Genomic DNA, 20,047 nt, shown 5'->3' on the forward strand with positions numbered 1-20,047 from the left:
TTCTCTCGCTGGGTTATCGCTGTTCTTCAATAATGTATCAGCTAGCTTAGTTATGGCTGCCACACACCTTTGAATGCTGATCAAAGCAGCCTGCATGATTGATACACTGAACATTTTTGGTGTCCGCATGATATAATGAAGTTCCTTAGCCAAGAATTGAATTACACATTTTAATACCTCTGATTGACGCCTGCAGTATTTTCTAGGATCTCCTGTCATAACTAACTTCTTGGGTGTAACTTATTTTTAATCACCAATTGTATGATAACTAGAAATCCAACCAGTCTGACACAGGATAAAACCATATAGGATCAATTGTGAAATCCATACAACTCAGGACACAGGCAACTTTTTTTCAAAACATGTAAAGTCATCATAAGAATGCCTCCAGTGAAAATGAGCCTCCTCACGAAACAAGGCAAAAACACGAGGGCAATTCCGAAAAAGAGTGACGTTTTATTCACAAAATAGTGACCCAACAATAAATAAACAAAAATAAATCCCATGATTACAAAATATAAATAACTAACAAAAATAAAAGCTGTTAGCAATTTACTATAATTCAGCATAACAGACTGCAAGTTCTTAGCTCTTAGCTTTCCTCTTTTCCCCCCAAACACATAATGCAACACCCCTTAAATAAGGCACCTGATTTGACCCAGGTGGACCAATCAAGGCCCGTTAGGCCATACCATGTACCAGGGGGGAAACATTTCAAATACAAGTACAACTAAACCAATACACCAGTCCTTTTCCTGGAAGTGAGAAGGGTTTCACTTTCTCACACCTCCAATCAAATTGAAACTTCTTCATTGTAAACATGCTTCACAGGCCTAGATTTTACCTTTGACCTTAACTGGGCAAGGAAGCATTTTCCAAAGAAAATGAACCTCAATGTGTGATTTTGTTCTATGTTTAAGAGCAAGTTGTTAATTTTTTATTCTTCTGATTTAATTGGTTTTGGCTTCAGGTCGCTTCAGATTAGACACTTGCTATGAAATGTATTCACACAGAATATCTGATGGATGTATTTTTTTTTGATGTTGATTTGTTTCTCCCCATCTCGTTGAGGAATCTGTGAAGCTTGAAATGCACATTCCAAATAGATTATCTGATTTCAAGAAAGCAATACTTGGAATTATCGTTGCGTGAAAAAGAGAAAAAGGATTAAGTCATTTCCAATGAATTACTGCATTTACGTGACGTATTGAATGCGATCATCCTCGCCCCGGCGCTGTGCATCTCTTTTTTTTCCCCCCTTTTTATCGGCACTCGTATAACATTTTCCCCTTGTGTTAGGACCTCCAGTGGAGCGTGGTTGATGAGTGCGGGGATTCAGCAGCGGTGGCATTACGGCATTAGCGTTAATGCACGTGTGTTCCTCTCCAGCGGAGCTGAAGGAACACCTGCAGCGCTTTGTGGAGGAGAGCAACGCTCAGCACGGGCCCGGCTTCATCAAGATGGTGCGGCACCACAAGCAGGAGGGGCTGATCCGCTCGCGGGTCAGCGGCTGGAGGGCCGCCTCGGCCCCCGTGGTGGCCCTCTTTGACGCCCACGTGGAGTTCAACACAGGCTGGTGAGCAGGGAGGGAGGGGGGCGTTTGGTGTGAGAGCTCATACGTGATAGGAGTGAAAGTGGAGCCATTAGGGTGTTTTCGGAGTCCCGGTTGAAAGGTTTTTTTTTCGTTTGATCCCCGATGTCCATAAATGGTCTTTGAAGAGTACTTGAGAAAATCCACAACACATTCCTGCTCTCATATGACCTGTGTGATCTGTTCTTACTGTTTAACCCCTTCCTGCTCCCTTATGACCTACATGATCTGTATTTACTGTTAAACCCCTTCCTGCTCCCTAATGATCTGCATGATCTGTATTCACGGATAAATCCTTCCTTAATCACCCGTATCTGGATTCACACATGAAAGGGTCTGATAGTCAATAGTGGTTTGAGTGTTGGCCTCCTATGTGTAGCATCAACTCATCAACCTAAGGTAGAGGCTTGCTTGATGGATGGATCCTGGAGAGACAAAATCACATTTGTGTACTATATAAACTGTTTTCCTATGGCACTGAATGGCAAAGAATGTTTTTGTAAACCAGCCAGTCTTACTTGAAAAACCGAGAGCCCTTTGTGTGTTGTGTCGACTCTTCTCTTCAAGTCAATGACAGGCTTCGGGAGTTGTGCTTTGATCAATGTGCCTCTGTGTGAGGGCTACACCACTGCCGAAAATACCCAGTTTTAGAAATGTCTTGCTCTATAGCTCCTTATTTTGGTTGTCTGCAAATCGATTCTTCGGATGCTGCTTTGACCCTTAAACACGACTGTATTGCTGAATACAGAAAGAGCTGACATTGTTTAAGAGGAGCCCAATTTGGTGGATGATGGGAGGCAGCAGCTCAGTTAGAGAAGGGCTTGCTGGTTAGATCCCCGGCTCCTCCTAGCCAACCGTAGAGGTCCCCCAGTGCAAAAAACTGAACCCTTCCCCTTGCATGGTCAACAACTGCGTTGGTTTATGAATGGGTGAATGTGAGGCTGAAGTTGGAAATGCTCTATATCAATACTGTCTATTTCCCTTACATGTTTTGTGTAGACTTTGTACTTGTGTGAAAGAGATTTTTAATTGCTACTGAGGGATAAATGTGGAAAGAGGGAGTTGCAAGTAGTCAAGGTGAGATGTTATAATGGCGTCTTTGACTTTGACACAGTCTCTTGGAACTTGGATCTCCCAAAAATAACTTATTTTTGGGAGAGAGGGGAGAGATGACTGCCAGTAAATACAATGACCTCAGGTTACGCATCCTTAAATATCCCATCAAATAAAGATTCAGTATTAATGTAATATATATTTAATACACATCAATAGGATTTATTTCAAAAGTCAGCTGTGGGCTTTTGGAGCTTTTTCAGACTAAAACGGTGAAATAAACTGGACTGAAAATAAATAGTAATAAATAATTCAAACCATTGAAAAACATTTTAATGGTTTTCCAATTGTACAAGATTGAGGATACTTAGCTCCAAGAAGACCGTATCATTCCACTTTTCTGTATATTGATGCCTGTGCTGTGTGTTAACTGCCTACGCTTTCTGTAATGGCCTCTGCCTTGTCTGTTATTTAGTGTTTCTCGTAACCTGCTTTTGCTGACTCATAACCCATAAGCTGCAAATTAAGTTTGCAGTTACGTTTTAAAGTTTCTCAACAGTTAGCAACCGCTTATCCACTGTATAATAGAACCCTGAAAGTAAAATTTAGCCTTCTTCAATCCAGCCCGCCGTTACCTTCAGTCCTTGGGAGTGGTGTTTTTAACAAGCACAGCAAGAGTCCACCGGTCCTCCAGCTTGACGCAAAATGATTCCCCCACTCCGAATCCAAGCACGGGCCGCAGCCACGCTGAGGGAACTGGTCAACCTATCAAAGAGAGAAAATGTTAATCAATCAAAACTTTTGTTGTGCATTATTTTTGTATTGACTCGTTGCTGCACTGAGCACCTTGTGGAGGAGCGCTGGGATTGTGCTCGTGCTTCTCAGCTCTGTGTGTGTGTGTGTGTGTGTGTGTGTGTGTGTGTGTGTGTGTGTGTGTGTGTGTGTGTGAATGAATGGGTGTTGCACCTTGCAGGGACAGCTGAGCTTCAGGGCCAAGTTGGCCACCGGACACCATCAGTCATTGCTTTCATCCAAGGTCATTAACGAAGCCCAAGGGGCCGTAAGGAAAAGCTGGAGGGTATCTTGCTGACTTAAGAGGGGCTAGGCTTCCCTAACGTCTAGGTTCTAGAAGATTAACACGCTGCAGTTGTGTAGAGCGGGTTGGATTGGGCCCGATGGCTGCTTTCTTAGAAACTGCCCTGCTTAGAAACTTGGAACATACTTGGTCGTCGGGGTATTTGGTACGATTATTATCATCAGTAGAGACTTAAAATCTGCTACTGTGAATAAAAACATCAACAACAGCGATTGTTAAAATCAGGTTGACTACACAGCGTATATTGAATGGGTTTTTACCCCTGTTTCCATCCACCCACGCCCTCTCAATCTGTCTGAATGTGATGTCTCCCAGTGTTTCTCATTTATGAATCCATGTGTGTTTAATCTGATTATGACTTATTCATCGTTGGTTGAACACCACACACAGCTCTCCTAGAGATATTCCATTAAACTTAACACACATGAACACGAACAAACACACACAGCACACTTGTTTTTCTCAAGCTCTCCCTTTCAGTTGTGTGTTTCCCTCCTTCTCCTCAAACCTTGTTCTTTCTTTTTCAGTGCTCTTATCCTCTGTGTGTGTGTGTGTGTGTGTGTGTGTGTGTGTGTGTGTGTGTGTGTGTGTGTGTGTGTGTGTGTGTGTGTGCATGTGTGCGTGCGTGTGCACGTGCGCGCGAGATAGACATAGCATAATAGCAAAGTGATTCTGAAAGCACTTTGCTATTGTGAAGAGACCTGAGCAACTTCTCTACTATGCATTTTTCTTCCTCTCTTGCTATTTATACTCTTGAAATATGAATATAACTTTGATTTATAAGAAATGCACTGCAATTGTAATAATCTATATAATGTGTGCAAACCAACCGAATTCTGCTTCACAATGATAGGAAGAGCCGACATCGAAGGATCAAAAGAGGATTACATAAGAAGGAAGCCAAACGATTGGCAAAGTTTTGCAGTAGAAGTAGTAGTAGTAGTATGCGAATCTGGAGACAAAGATGTTTTGTTTATCCTTAAGTGTTGTGTATAATAACTTAACTTATCATGTAGGCCTTGTAAAGGCAAGTTTGTTTTCTTCCCAAAATGTGTGGATCTTTTTCTCCTTCTTTGTAAATTTGGATCCAAATAAAAGCATTTAAGTCTGTGTGTGTGTGTGTGTGTGTGTGTGTGTGTGTGTGTGTGTGTGTGTGTGTGTGTGTGTGTGTGTGTGTGTGTGTGTGTGTGTGTGTGTGTGTGTGTGTGTGTGCGTGTGTTCACTCTACATTAAGCAGAGTACCCATCCGGGTGGTAAATCGTGTGGGTGCTACATTGCTGTGCTGAGTGGTGTGGCCTCCCTGCTATGTAAAGCTCTAGCTAATTGGATGCCTCTCCTGGGTTTCATGGTCCTTGGTGGAATGCATTTCATCAGTGGAGCCTGTTTGTTTGTTTGTGTGTTTTCTTTTTTTTTCTTTTTTTTGCTGTTTACTTTTAGGACACTCAAAGGTGGTTCTTCAAATAACACTGTTTGCTGTTCACGTGGCTTGTGCTACAAATTGAACAGCAGTGAACCACAATGAATGAATAACCTAAAATTGCATTGAACAAACTGGCCAAGCCTGAGTTACAAAGGCTGAACTAACTAAGGCTCTGCTATTGTGTTTCACTGTCTAGCCAAGGGCGTATTTACCTCTGCAGGGCTTTAGATCAGAGGGAGTTTCTTCTGCCCATGTGAGGAATTGTATGTTGGCAGCATTGATCTCATTATAATTTATTTATTATAAAAAATGTAGATGCAGCTTATATAATAGTCATGGATAATTCATGATCTAGTGGTGTTTACCTGCTGTGCCATTGTAAATTGAATGTCTAGTGGAAAGGTCACATTTGGCTTCAAGGCTTCAATTAAACTTCTGAAACACTATTAGATCATAATGATCAGGAATTCAGAGATTCAGTCATCAGAGTACTTAAGTAAGTTGGAGACGATTTGATTTGAATATGAAGGTATTCCAGCTCAAGAAAAACAACCAAAGCTGTTTGTATGTGGTCCTCCCTCAGAAGATTTTGAAACACACAACTCTATGTCACCCGTAAAACAGAGCCCTGCAAGAGACCAAGAGGTGCAGGACAAGCTACAATAAGCCAAATGAGTCAACCAAGTGGACATTACTTGGCAAAAAAACAACATTGGCTTCAACAATTCTAACTTGGATTTTGAGTAAAAACAACATATTCACTCCCAATTGGTACCATCCTCAGGCTTCACCTCGCGTAGTTTCTTAAATGTGTTTCCTTTTAAATATATTTAAATTTTATGGTCACACTGCTGTCGCTATAATTGTCTTCACTGCTGCATTCCCCCTAAATGACCCACAAAATTACCAACATTGCTACTGATGTAACGGTCGGAAAGAAGTTGGGCTTCGTCAACGGTTGTGCCCGTTATAATGTCGGCAATTAAGGATCGTCTTGCATCACCGTTGCGCTAACATTATAAGAGCTAACGTTCCACCACGAGGTTTTAACTCCTGTGCCTTCCCCCAGGGCAGAGCCCATTCTGCAGCGCATTAAAGAGGACCGCACGCGCGTGGTGTCGCCATCTTTTGACAACATCAAGTTCGACACGTTTGAGGTGGAGGAGTACCCTCTGTCTGCGCAGGGCTTCGACTGGGAGCTGTGGTGCCGCTACCTCAACCCACCCAAGGCCTGGTGGGCCCTGCGGAACCAAACGGCCCCCATAAGGTAACGGTTCACTGTTTGGAATGTCACTGAGACTTTGGAGTTTCAATGTGATTCAGCCTTGTGGTTTTGTCCTGAAATAATTCAACCGGGTAGAGTTAAGTACTGCTTGTATCCCAAAGGGAGTGATTTCAGATACCCGCAGCAAAGGAGCATCTAGGGCATCTTTCAAGAATGCTTAGAGAAAACAGAGGATATTGGGGATCGAATGCCTTTGGTTGGGAATTCCTAGCTATTACACTATCCTATCTGCTTATACAGCATGACAGTAGAAATCCTTACCCACCACAATGGCTGTAATGAGGCTACTCTACTTACAGTTCAAACCCAACCACAAAATTATTTTATGCTATCAACTACTTATGTTCGGCAGGTCAGTCAAACATATACAGGTGTCATCGCTGTACAGTACAAAAGTGTATATCTAGGGGGAGGCATTAGCTCAGGGGGTAGAGCGGGTCGGCTGGTAACCGCAAGGTTGCTGGTTCGATCCCCGGCTCCTAGCATGAGGAGCCTAGCGTGAGTGTCGAGGTGTCCATGAGCGAGGCACCTAACCCTAACTGCTCCCGACGAGCTGGCTGTTGCCTTGCATGGCTGACGCCGCAGTCGGTGTGTGAATGTGTGTATGAATGGGTGAATGTCAGGCAATATTGTAAAGCGCTTTGGGTGGCCACTGGTTACAAAAAATGCGCTATATAAATGCAGTCCATTTACCATTTACCATAACTGCTGCCAACGAGCTGGCTGTCGTCTTGCATGGTTGACTCTGCCGTCGGTGTGTGAATGGGTGCATGAATGGGTGAATATTAGGCAATATTGTAAAGCGCTTTCGGTAAAAGAGCTATATAAATGCAGTCCATTTACCATTTAGAATGAAGACCAACCGTCCAGTTGCTCACTGAAGATCACTGAAGTAGTACTTAGTAATGGACAGGGAGGCGTTTGTATAGAGGTAAAGAAATAACACAAGCAAGCGGTTAAGGTTCTTCATATCTTTAGTATTTTCACAGGAATATGAGAAGAAGGTGAATATAAGTGAGAGTAATAGCAATAAAAACATCCATTCATTTATTGATGATGTTTACGTATTTATTCCTGTATCTTTAACATAGCTCTTCATTTATGTTGATGGTTGATGGCGGCATAAGACCACAAACTGGAATATTAAGTGGTTGAAAATGTAGCCTCCGATGTATGATAAAAGAAAATGTTAATGAAAAGCACTGGCCATTTTTATTTTTCCCCTCGAGTCGTGTTTCCATCTTCACTCAAAGCTACGGTTACCATCATGTCTAAATGTTCTATGGCCTTGTTTTAAAACTCCTCTATCTTCTGAGCTTGAATTTGATAGACTTGATTGATGAATTTATTATTTTCTTATCATTTCAGGAGCCCTGCCCTTATTGGCTGCTTTGTCGTGGACAGGAAGTACTTTGAGGAGATTGGCCTGCTGGACGAAGGAATGGAGATCTATGGAGGAGAGAACGTCGAGCTGGGAATCAGAGTATGTTCCCTTTCTTCAGTTTGTTGGCTGTATGGAACCAACTGGTATCATCATATAGTAGAGGTGTACTTTTGTATATTTTGTTATTATGGTTAGCAGCATTGCCCGTTTCATTGCGTGGGACATACAAGATAGCTAATTTAACAGTGATTTTCACTGATAACCCTCACACTGTTTTTCAATTGATCCAGTTTGATTTTACAGCATTTCTGGAATATTCTGGAATATATTAATGTTTCAATATTTAAAAGTGGTACAGCAGTGTCAGAATGGTTTGCGTTTCACAGTAGAGCTTATCCAACCTTGCGACAGAAGCGGCAACGGTATAGTTCTGATTGAGCAGACATGGAGACGTATCCGGGGGAAATTGTTTAAACACCAGCATAGCCTCTCGGAAGTCTGCCGATTTGCAGTCCAGGGCCTTTGAAGTCAAGGTAGGATTATACGTGCAAAAGATAATTTATCTTAAAGCAGTTAAGTGCGTTAGTAATGAGATTTTGGTAAACACGTGTTCTTAGGCAATGCTGCAAAACTGACATCATCCCCTGCCCTATGACATACAGATGCACATGCACTTGCAAAGATAGCAAAAGAAAAAGCAATTCTAACACACTGCAACAAGTCAATGCTTATGCAGATCCATCACGTTCTTTTTTTACCGAATGATTTCTGCACATTAGTCTCTGTGGTATAGCCCCAGCTCTAATGAATTTGTGTTTTGTTCGCATTGTATTGTAGGTCTTTACAGAGAGGAATCCTATCTATGCTGGCCACATGCTTCTATTGTGATTGAAGCTACTCAATGGATCTTTGGGTTTAGTCACGGCGATGCCACTCCATTGTTTTCCACCATTTAGATTGAAAACCTTTATCGCACTAGGAGAGCATGTCATTTATAATTTACAACTTAATTTGTTGATTTTTTAAACCACATGGGGGGAAGAACTTCATTTGTTTTGCCCGAAACTGAGGAAGACAGACTTAAACAATTAGCATATGTAATAGGCTGGCTGAGTTCTACCCGTTTTGCCTCAGTGTAGCCATGTACGCACACACGCACACACAGGCACACGCCCACAGGCATACGCGCACATGTGCAAACCCACAGAGGGAAGGGACGAACTCTGATAAGAAAAGTATGAGAATTTATCTGGGGAATACTACTTGTCAACAGCTTGTCCCTGGCCTTATCATATCTCTGTCTTGACCACCCCACTCACTCTTTTTTATATTTTACTTTCTTTATTTTTCTTCTTCTTCTTCTTTCTGTTGCCTCTCTTTGTCTCCCTACTCTCTAGCACCCGAGTCTCTATCTTTCCCGTGCACACCCCCATGCCCGGAGAAAGGATGTGTTCTCCGTTAGAGCAGTCCCTTGCACCGTAAACCCTGCGTGGTAAATCCTTGTGAGGGTATGCTGAGATCCTGCTTTCTGAGGCCAAGCGTGAAGTGTAACTCAGGAGCTGGCGGGGCCGTCGGCTCGTCTGTGGGCAACAGGCCACTGGCTGGACGTCTCCTCCTCTCCCTCCTGCTGGAAGCACTATTCTGCAGTGAGAGATGAGCATGGGTTCAGAAACAATGTGAAGATGTGAAGACAGAAAACGTTATTTTGTCTGGTTTTACCTTTTTAGAAATAGCAAGAATACAGACAATTCCATCTCTAGTTCTTTCTTCCTATTTTCACTTTCAGTCAGAGATCCAGCCTCTTCCCTGTCCCCCTTTTTGACGCTGCAGTCACATCTCTGCATTTATCTCCGCTGCTTCTTCTTTGTCCGTTATCACCGTGTCCAGTCGGTTAGCAGGCATGTGTTTATCTCCGCGGGCTTTGACGGGGGTGAGAGGGTTCCTTCAAATCTGATTTGAAAGCGGCCTTGTGAGTCAGACATCTGGGACTGGGATTGTTATAAAGACTCTTTGTAACAAGTGTCTATCAGCCCCCTGGCTCTCCTCCGCTAAGTGTCTCCAAGGCATCTGAACCCCTCCCCTGTCACCACCCCTCCCTCCAACCCCCTGACTGTGTTTGTGCTTCATCCACATCTCCTATCCAGGCCGTCTGCGCTGTCTGGCCCGTCCTTTTTTCTTCCTTTGTTAGTTTGTATATTGATTTATTTATGAATGCTCTCACTGTGCGTTCAAAGCCCTTGTCCAGCAGTGCACTCCTCAACGCCCTCCGAGGAGAGCAGAGTCAGCCAGAGGAAGTGCATGCCGGAATGCGTGGCAACCTTTACACATGAGGTCCAGCTGAAGCTCCTGAGCACCGCCTCAGTCTCTGGTTCACGGCTGAGCACGGCGTTTAGCTCCGCTTGGCTCACACAGACGGAGACCTGTCCATCAGTGGTTTAGATGTGCTTTCCAACCGCAGGGGATAACCGTTGGACAGACTGGACGAGGGTTTCACATTGATTGCTCGGTGCTGGGCTACGGCTAGTTAAGGAGATAAAGGGGAAATGTTGAGTGCATGTTCGGAAACTCTGGTTGCTGGTTTACTGTGAAGTGGGCAGTGGCAGCGGGGAGCGTAGCTGATTGAGGACAGTAGTTATCTTAAGGGCATTTTGAGCCGGCGAAACGGAAATCCACCCCCACACTCTATTAATATGCAGTGATCAATCAAGCGGGGAATGGAGAGGGGCTGCAAGTCAGGCTGGTGGAGCCAGACGGGGGCTCATTCTCATCAGAGCTCTCTGCCTGCTCCGCCTATCACACAGAAGCCCACCCGCCCGTGTCATTGGCCTGAGTTGACTTGCCCTCAACTTTGAGAGATTTTCTTTTAAATTCTCAACTTCACAATCAGTGGACGATGTACAGCCAGACCAACTGAATACATGGGTAGCTTAAATGAAACTGTGAACGTCAACCGAGTCGTTGTGGACTCGTTGCTATGGTTATGGTTATGTCCCCTGTCCAAGAAAAAAAAGAATCTGTCTCCAGAGAAGGGCTGATTTACCTCTGTTCAACCCAACAAGAGAGGCAGCTCTCCTGGTGAGTTGCCAGTTCTCTCCCTCGGGACATCATGCTGCAAGTGATATTAACTGTCAGGTCCCCTCCTAGCTTCAAGAGCTAGTCCCCTGGCCTTTCTCTTGTCAAAACCTGCATAAAATCTGCATTATCTCTTAATTATTTTTCCTAAAGTGTGTGTGTGTGTGTGTGTGTGTGTGTGTGTGTGTGTGTGTGTGTGTGTGTGTGTGTGTGTGTGTGTGACTGTATTTCTTTGAACTAAGGTGTGGCAGTGCGGCGGCAGCGTGGAGGTCCTACCATGCTCCAGGATTGCGCACATTGAGCGTGCTCACAAGCCCTATACCAAGAACCTGACCGCCCACGTGCGCCGCAACGCTCTCAGGGTGGCGGAGGTTTGGATGGACCAGCACAAGAGCCACGTCTACATGGCCTGGAACATCCCTCAACAGGTAGGGTGTTCTGTGTGTATGTCTATATATGACCTGTATCACAACCATCAACCGCCTCTGAACAGGAACAGGGCGATCACAAGCTGCCATGGCCAGATGGGGCTATGAAACTGGCCGACCCACCTGTGAATGTGGAGGAGAGGACCATACAATGCAGCACTGCCTTGTCTGCCCCCCTACTACCCAACCAGTGCAGCTCAAAGGATCTTGCAGTGTTCAATAAAAATGCAAAGGACTATGTTAAGAAATGGGATACTGTCGTATAGCCAGCTTCAAAGACACGAAAAGAAGATATCCATGCTTTTTATAAATGAAACGGCACCGATACACGTGTCTTAATCCCTTACTTGTTATTTCTCTGCAGTAGACATGTCATTTCTCTCCACTACAGTTTGTATGTGTGTGTTCCCTCTGCAGAACTCAGGCATAGACATCGGGGACATCTCTGAAAGGAAGGCCCTGCGTGCGCGTCTGGGCTGCAGACCTTTCACCTGGTTTCTGACCAACATCTACCCTGAGCTGCGTTCCTACAGAGACACCCTCGCTTACGGAGTCGTGAGTTCCGTTTAGTTTTCTGTTTTTATCCTTGATATTTTCTTTCTCAAAACTTCTTTACAAACAAACATCAAAAAGACATGCCGTTTCGTAGCCACGTTCATCCAAGGCCTCTGAGGATGACGTGAGTGCATTCATCCTTTGCGTGGTTGGCGCCAGTGGGAATCGATGTTAGTGCAAAGCTCTTAACACACAGACCCAATCCCTCAGCAAAAAACATCCCAAGATGAAAACATTCTAATGTGTGCAGGATACCATGGGAAAAAGTTTGCCGTCTTAAGTTGAATCCACCCAATCCCATCTTTACCAAACTGTTGGTCCTTCTCACAAAACCTTGTTGATACAGTTGATAGTGAATGCTAGAGCTCTTAAATCTGTAACAAACTGGGAAGGAGATGGATGAAAAATGAAACAGACCCATTCTGGTGGATTTGCATGGATTTGACTTGATCTCATGTTTGAACACAAGTACATTTACATCTTGTGTGAAGAAGTGGCCACACAATACTGTCGTGTTTCATTGACTTCAATTAAATTGCAGTAGGCGAGGAGCCTTTTTAAAATAGTCTATTCTTTTGTAAAGCATATTTACACTGCATCGTTCTCTCTGTGATGCTTAATTTTGGTTGCATATGGTTTTCAAATATTTTTTCCCAAAATGACGGCCTTATTTTAGTTACAGTGACAAATGGCATCGATAACTATGTTGAATATCTTATAAAACTATATAATTTACCACGAAAAAAAAGAAGTTAGGTTCACACAACAAGATGTCAATGTGGTAGTTTTGTGAGATGAGGTTGATTTATACTTTTTGTCGTATGTTTGGTTGAAGCATGCTCCACACAGCATTAAACGGATGATGCATGAGTACCCTACACAAAACATTTCTGTATACCCATCGCTATGTTTCATTCCTTTAGGCCACTGATGGAACGCATACTTGGAGCGCGTTCTATAATGGAGTGTCAGTGGCTGCTTTAGCACACATACCTCTGTATAAACACACATATTCCAATTAAAACAGCTAACCCTGACTTCTATCCAACAGTTCGTTGGGTAGACGTACTGTCTACCCAACGAACTGTTGGGGGGCAGGGTGAAAGAGCTGGCTACTGATTGCTTCAGGAGTGTGTTGAACCTCTTAGCATAATTTTATCATAATCCATCTCTGTGGGATGTGTGGCAGGTGTTGTGAAATAAACATGTTGTTCAAAACTAGCCCTTGCACCGAATCCTGCATTTAATTGGAAAAATGAGAGCTTTGGATTCAGTTGATCTCTACTTTTGTTGCTACAATAACTCTCAAAAATAAGCATTATGCTTCTAGTTTAAAAGTGGACTTTTTTCTAAGGATGCTGTTGACGTCGCCCTGAAGCTTGAACAAAGGGCAGTACATCGACCACAGGTCAGCCGCAGTCTTCCTGTTGCGTCGTCAGCGCCATCATTTCTGATGCACTCTCTCTCGCTTCCCAAAGCCTCTCTCGTCGCCCCGTCGCCCACCTCTAATGTTTGCTATTCTGGTAAACAATCGCCAGTGCAAGAGCGAGGGAGATGGACGTACTCGGTGATTCCAGTAAGTGTGTGTGTGGGGCCGCTGCGCCCCGCTCTGCGCTGAGAGATGAAAGAGTTGTTGCCAAGCAGCATCTGACAAATGTAGATGGGTTAGAAGTTTACATATTGGAGGAAAACAACAAACTCCTGCCTGTGAACTCCTTCAGATGACAGACGGAGATGTTGCTGTTGGTGGAATCAGTGCATCACTCTCACATGAAAGAAAAAAGGAAACCTGACGAATGCAGCGAATACATCTTGTAAGGTAGAGTTTTATTCATAACACGGGTATTCTTATGGGTTTTCCAATTTTTCAGCGGCTGCCAGATTATTTTCTAAACATGGAGATGAATCTTTGCCAGTGAAGTTAGGTCTATAAAAACAAAATTAATGCCGAATGAATTGGGTTACAGTGGGAGTCGAAGCTGCTTTGCTGTGGCTTGTATACACAAACAAAAACAATCAACACAAGCACACTGTATGACTCCGCTCCGCTCCACCGCATCCTCGCCTACAGACGCTCCGAAAGGCAGCGTACATGTGGCAGTCCCTCTGAAATCCTCGAACGTGACGGTTGTGGTGAATCATGTCTTTTGAGTCTGTGTGCTTGCTCACCACACATGTCGTCCGTCCCCCCCCCCCCCCCCCCCCAGAATTCACAAACACTGGCCTCGAATACCAGCCAAATCTGTTGGTGAACCCCTGCGCGGGGAGTCCTGGGTCTGTCCGGGGTCAGTGGGAGGACGTCCTCCCGCGGTGCAGACGTCCGCAGCGTGGGGACTGGGCCAAAAGGACGGGTTGTTCCAAGTCCAGGTGAGGGGGCTTTAGGCGGTTCACCCATATGTAGGTTTTATCACCTGGCTCAAGAACGCGGCCCATCGTAGGATGGCTGAAGGGAGCTCATGGGTGCGTCACGCCGGATGAAAACAAACATAGCCACCGTGCGCAGGTCGTGTGGGACGCAGGACCGGCAGTGCGGCAGTCGGGACCTGGGCACGGGCGCAAAAGCGTTGTCCAGTAGGGCGGAGTGCTGCACTGTCGCCGACCAGGGAAAGTTGGCCTCAGGGATGAAGTCACCGGGCAACCGAAGCGGTTGCCCATACATCAGCTCCGGCCCCCTGGTGGTCCTATCCAGCATGGTGAGGAGATAGGTGAAATCATCATGAGAGGCCTTCGCAAACCCGCCGTCACATCGCAAACCCGCCGTCTTCCACTCCCGGGAACGATGGGGAGTGGCTGACGGGTGAAAATGTCGCACAGGAGCGGGATGTTAGCACCGTGGAACTGGACGTCAGATAGCTGACTCGTGATGGCCATCCTGTAGGCCTGGACTTCTGGGTCTGAATGCACAGCACTGAAGACTGATCGGGAGAGGTGCAACGGCATCGCACTCTCCCACGTCATGTCTGAAGTGAACTCAGAGATGAAAGCGAGTTGCCTCTTTTGGCGGGCAGACCACAGCTCAGCGACCTTGGCTAATGAAAGCACAAGGGGCTTGTGGCTGACAAACGCTGTGAATGGACGGGCCTCCAGCAGGAAACAGGGAGCAGCGGTCAAAAGGAGCCCGCGGTCAAGAGCACAATGTTTCCGATGGTTGGAGCGGAGCTGGTGGCTGAAGAATGCGAGCGGTTGCCAGACTGTTCGTGGACGGCGCCCATGGTGTAATCCGATGTGTCGGTCATGAGGGCGAAAGGCACGTCACGTTGCCAGGGCCCCTTTCATGTCTGAAACGCCTCGACCATCTCCTCTGAACAGGCAACCGCATTCTCAGCAGGACGGTTATGTGGGGCTGGTCTTGCAGGGTTTTAGGAAATCTGCCAAAATGTTGGAGAGCCCAAATCAATGCAAGAGCTTCCTTCTCACTGAACAATGCAGCTGATACTGCTTGAACATTTTTTCGAAAAGTAGAATACAGGTCTTTCGAAACCGTTAACATCTGACTGCAATAAAACCACCCTAGCCCCAACATTGCTGGCATCTGTCTGCAGCTGGAACGGTTTCCCCAGCTGAGGAGCAGCCAGGACAGGAGCTGAACGCAGTTGCTGCTTCACTTTCTCAAAAGCTGCCTGACACTCAGGTGACCAGTTGTGCTTGGCAACTCCTTGCAGCCAAGCAGCCAAAACCCAATCAAATTTGCCTTAAGGATGTGTTTTATGGTGTCCTTCAGACGAGTGGCTGCAATCTGAATCTTGAAATAAAAGCCACGTGTGGTCTCCTCCTTGTCACAGCCCGGCTCAAGGGAATGACAAGGAGGAGACCACTCATGGCTTTAAGTTTAACAATAATCGTTTATTTAACCAATAAAAGCTAACTCAAACACCTAACCAAACCATACGCGAAAGGAGAGAGAGCCCAAGTGGCTGACTCCTACAGCTTGTATAGCTGAGGAGCTCAGCCCGCATGGGTGTTAGCCATTACACTGATCACTCAATCAGGAAGTGCCAGAGGGCTGTCTCATGCGTTTTTTAGGCCGAAAGGCATATGCAAAAAAAAAGTCTTAACGGCGTGATGGCCGCAGTCTTAGGGAGGTTGTCTGGACGAACCGGTACTTGGTGGTGGCTCCGGACACAGATCCACCTCGGAGAACACTGCCTGTCCAGCCAGCAAGGCCCCAAATGGGTATGTGGTGGGTAGGTATTTGGCCACAGCAGTGGAAGACATGGGCACGGTGAGGTCAAGGAACACATCACGCCGTTGGGTAAAGTCGCTGGAGACTGTGAGCACGCTGGACAACCGTCATCGTGGAGAACTGAGGACGCAGGGGGAGAGAGCGCAAGTCCTTGGTGCGGACGAGGTGGTGGCTCTGTACGTCCACTAGGGGGCCTTTGGTGCAAAGGAAGTCTGCACCGAGCAGGGGCCTCACCTCTTCCGCCACCACGAAATCCCACGTGAACCGTTGCCCGTTGAAGCACAGCTCAATGTGGCGTTCCCCAAAGGTCGGCCCGTGTCCTCCTCCTCCTCCCTGGATATCGATGTGCGAGGCGGGCGTATCACTCCCCCGCGTCGCACAGGAAGTGCTGTCCAGACAGGGGGTCAGCAATAAAGAGGAGGCTGCCGGAATGGACAAAGCTCACAGCTGCTACTGGACGCCGGCCCAGTGTTTCTCGGCACGCTGAAGCTGCATGGCGGGTATCTTCTATAAAAGACTTCTTAATCTTGATCATACATCCCTGGTTCAATAACAATTATAGCCGTACACATGTTAGTTTCTCATTGGCATGACGTGAACGGGCCAGCTGATACTTTACACCAGCAAGGTGGTTTGGTTTTGAGGTTCTGCGACTGTTTTCTTACTGTTCCGGGTATAAAGTATAAGTCCAACCATTGTGGAAACAAAAAGCTGTTATGCTGTCACTTCTCCCACTCTCTCTTTCTCTCTTCATTCCTCTGTCTCTCTCTATTGGAGGTTTTTTCATTCCTCCCTCTCTCTCTCTCCCTTTCTTTGTCTCTATAGGAGGTTTTTATTTCCTTGTCTCTAGTGAATTCTTTTATTATCTCTCTTCTCTCTTCCTCTCTGTGTCTCTAAAGAATGTTCTCTCTCTCTCTCTCTCTCTCTCTCTCTCTCTCTCGCTCTCTCTCTCTCTCTCTCTTTCTCTCTCTCTCTCTCGCTCTCTCTCGGGTGTTATTGTATTGTTATGGAAAGAGCCAGTGCCCATTTCATTGCAGCAGGTTCACCTCTGACCCCAGCTGCCGGTCAACAGTCTTGTTAACTTATTCTGAAAAACAGACACGCAGCCGAAGAGGAGAGAAACTAAGCCTAAGTCTGCTCTCCTCTGTGTTTAATTAACACCACCTGCAGTGCTGCAGTTGCGTCTCTGTCCTTCCTGCGTTTGCTTTCTCAATGTCGGCCTTCTTCCTCCTTCCATGTTGCTCGCCGTCCCATCCTCCCGTCTGGTCTTCTCCAGGTGAAGAACAGTCTGAGAGGGGACCTCTGTCTGGACCAGGGGCCCGACACCGACAACGCTCCCATCATGTACCTGTGTCACGGCATGACCCCCCAGGTAAGAGCCCTCGCCCTGCATTCCTCTGCACTGACCGCCATGCATTTCAACACACACCCCATTTGCTGTAGCAGCCAAGGCGTTTATTTTTGCCACGGAATTGCATAGAATGGGTATGCTAATCCAAGGCCTGGTGAATGTGTAAGCCACCCCACTCCCCCGACCCCCCCCGCTGTGCATGTCAAATGACTACATAATTCCACTTCGCCGTGATTTGTCATTTCCATGTCTCCCACTATCGACTGCACTGTGACATCCTGTCACACTTTAATCCGAGAGAACAATAAACACTGTGGCATGATGGGAAACACGATGGGGCCTGGCTTGACAATCCATGCAGACTCATTTCGGGAGAGTGTCGTGATTGGACCGTGTCCCACTGTTACCCCTCCCAACACGTTTGGCTCAGCTGGTGGTTCCAAACCTCTCTGACTTGCTATCTGGGTCCTCTCATCTATTTTTGTCCATCTCCATTTCCATATCTGAAGACCACGCATTCTCCACCTGTCAATCAAGACACTGGTGAGCTGGTGGAATAGCTGTTTGCAGTCGCCTTTCTTTATCGCACTAGTCAATGGAACCTGTCTTGTTATGTATGAATGCTAGGTGAAAGATGGGGACTTTTCAGTGCAGTGGTGTTACTTGTATGTGCGTAATGAATTGAAATTAATGACTGAACAGACAATTATCTTCTTTACCTTCATTCCTTTCATTGTGTAACGTCATACTTATATTAGCTGGGTTAGCACAATGGCTCCAAGGTGTTCTTCAGCTGGGGCCGGAGATTGGTTGTCTTCAGATGAATGGGCGCTCCGTATCTTTACACAGGAATTTTACAATGGTGAACCCTGAATCTTTGAGACAAAGGCAAGTGCTTTAACTTGTGGCACACTAGCTTAACTGATTAATAGATGGCTGCTTTTATTGTAGCGTTTAATGGTGAAGGTTGGCGGTGAGGACCCCAGACAAAAGAACGCTTCAGGTAAATGTATTCACCCCCTGGCAATGACCTCGTTCTGATATAAAAGGCTCCTGCAATAGGCTGAGGGCCCACTTGAAAAGCCTGACGTTTCTTTTTGGTGTGACACAACTGTATGCCTTCTTGAGTGAGAAGAAGGAATCCTTTCAACATGCTGCGGTGATTTGTTCTCCACAGAGCGAGATGAACTAGATGTTGATCAATGAACAACAAACACTTCTATAGATCTCTCTGTTAGAGAGTCTCTCTGTTAGAAGTGGTGGGCTCATGTCACACTGGGCTTCCAAAGAGTAGAAAGGCTTGCTGCATCTGGCAGTCAGTCTGCAGGTGAACAGAGTGGTGACGGTCTAAATGCATTGGATTTGTCTCCAGTGCCATTAGTGTGATGTCACCGGGCGCGGGGCAGCACAGACTTTGAATTGACATGGTGAGAGCTTGATATCTCTATCACAAACAGAGGAGGTATGCATAAAGGGAAACAGACTAGCGACGGAGGTACTTGATGAGGGGATTGAAAAGGGGTGACGGAATTCAAACAATATTAAAGATTCATCTCTACAATTTGTGCTCCCTCAAAAGGAAACCTATGTTTGCACACACACATTGTGAATTGATTTGTTTCTCACACAAGTGCCAGGCATTCCCTGGGACACATACACTATCAATCCCACAAACCCCAATTACTTGCACACATTCTCTCTCGCTCGCTCTCGCTCACTGTGTGTCTGTATGTGTGTGTGTTTCACCTGTGAGGCATGTGTTTTGTTTTGTGACAGCTGTGGGAAACTCACTCCATCACACATCTCTATACATCACAACAATATGTGGCAATTAAGAATATGCACACACGCACACACTTGTGCATGTGTTCCCCCGTGATCCGTGATACCTATCCTACATTTTTCACATATCTATCAGATATTTTATCATTATCCTTACGAGTATTTTTGGATTAAGTCATCACATGCTCCAACGATCAAAGCAAGACATCTGAGAAACTGAGAACTGTGAGAATGTACAGTTTATAATGGAGCTCTGTCTGTAGTCCATGAAAAATATGTTCAGACTGGGGAACCGATACCTCCTGTATTCTTTTGTTATCGTTTTATTTATTATGACTTCATTACATAATAAAGGCGTAATAAAGGGAAGTCTAGTTAAGGCTTGCCGCTGCTGCTGGTCTGTCTGTCTGTCTGTCTGTCTGTCTGTCTGTCTGTCTGTCTGTCTGTCTGTCTGTGTGTGTGTGTGTGTGTGTGTGTGTGTGTGTGCATGTGCGTGCGCCCGTGGGATAGAGGGATGTGCTTGTGAATACTTGATGAGTTGTCGAATGTCAGCAATGCATAATATTAATCTGATGTTCCCCTAGACCAGGAAATCACGGGAATACAAATAGAGGGAGAGAGGCAGGAACAGAGGAAAGCTAAATCAATGTGCGGATTTGGCCGTGCAGTGAAGTGGGCATGACATTTTGTTTTCGGATGACGTAGCTGACCCTGGTATTGTTATATTCTGTTAAAATAACTTAGCGATTGTCCTTGAATACAGCAGAGATTGAACTTGATCAAAACATAATATAGGATCTTATTGTCATAGTTGAAGGGTTTACATAGTGTTTAAAGAGCAAACACT

General features: G+C 45.6%; 1 protein-coding gene across 1 annotated transcript in view; it reads left to right on the plus strand.

Moving 5' to 3' along the window:
• LOC311357341 (polypeptide N-acetylgalactosaminyltransferase 18-like) overlaps nucleotides 1–20,047 on the plus strand; it is a gene marked incomplete at both ends in the record, with an annotated part of 72,920 nt that overhangs the window by 44,490 nt on the left and 8,383 nt on the right. Inside the window, 6 exons of the mRNA XM_084477252.1 lie at nucleotides 1,390–1,576; nucleotides 6,230–6,427; nucleotides 7,814–7,928; nucleotides 11,144–11,329; nucleotides 11,747–11,884; nucleotides 17,344–17,439. Of these exons, the coding sequence (XP_084333378.1) occupies nucleotides 1,390–1,576; nucleotides 6,230–6,427; nucleotides 7,814–7,928; nucleotides 11,144–11,329; nucleotides 11,747–11,884; nucleotides 17,344–17,439 (920 nt within the window). The remainder of the gene's footprint in view (nucleotides 1–1,389; nucleotides 1,577–6,229; nucleotides 6,428–7,813; nucleotides 7,929–11,143; nucleotides 11,330–11,746; nucleotides 11,885–17,343; nucleotides 17,440–20,047) is intronic.

Source organism: Micromesistius poutassou, assembly GCF_964030765.1.
Source record: "Micromesistius poutassou genome assembly, chromosome: 13".
In the NCBI taxonomy this organism is placed as follows: Eukaryota; Metazoa; Chordata; class Actinopteri; order Gadiformes; family Gadidae; genus Micromesistius; species Micromesistius poutassou.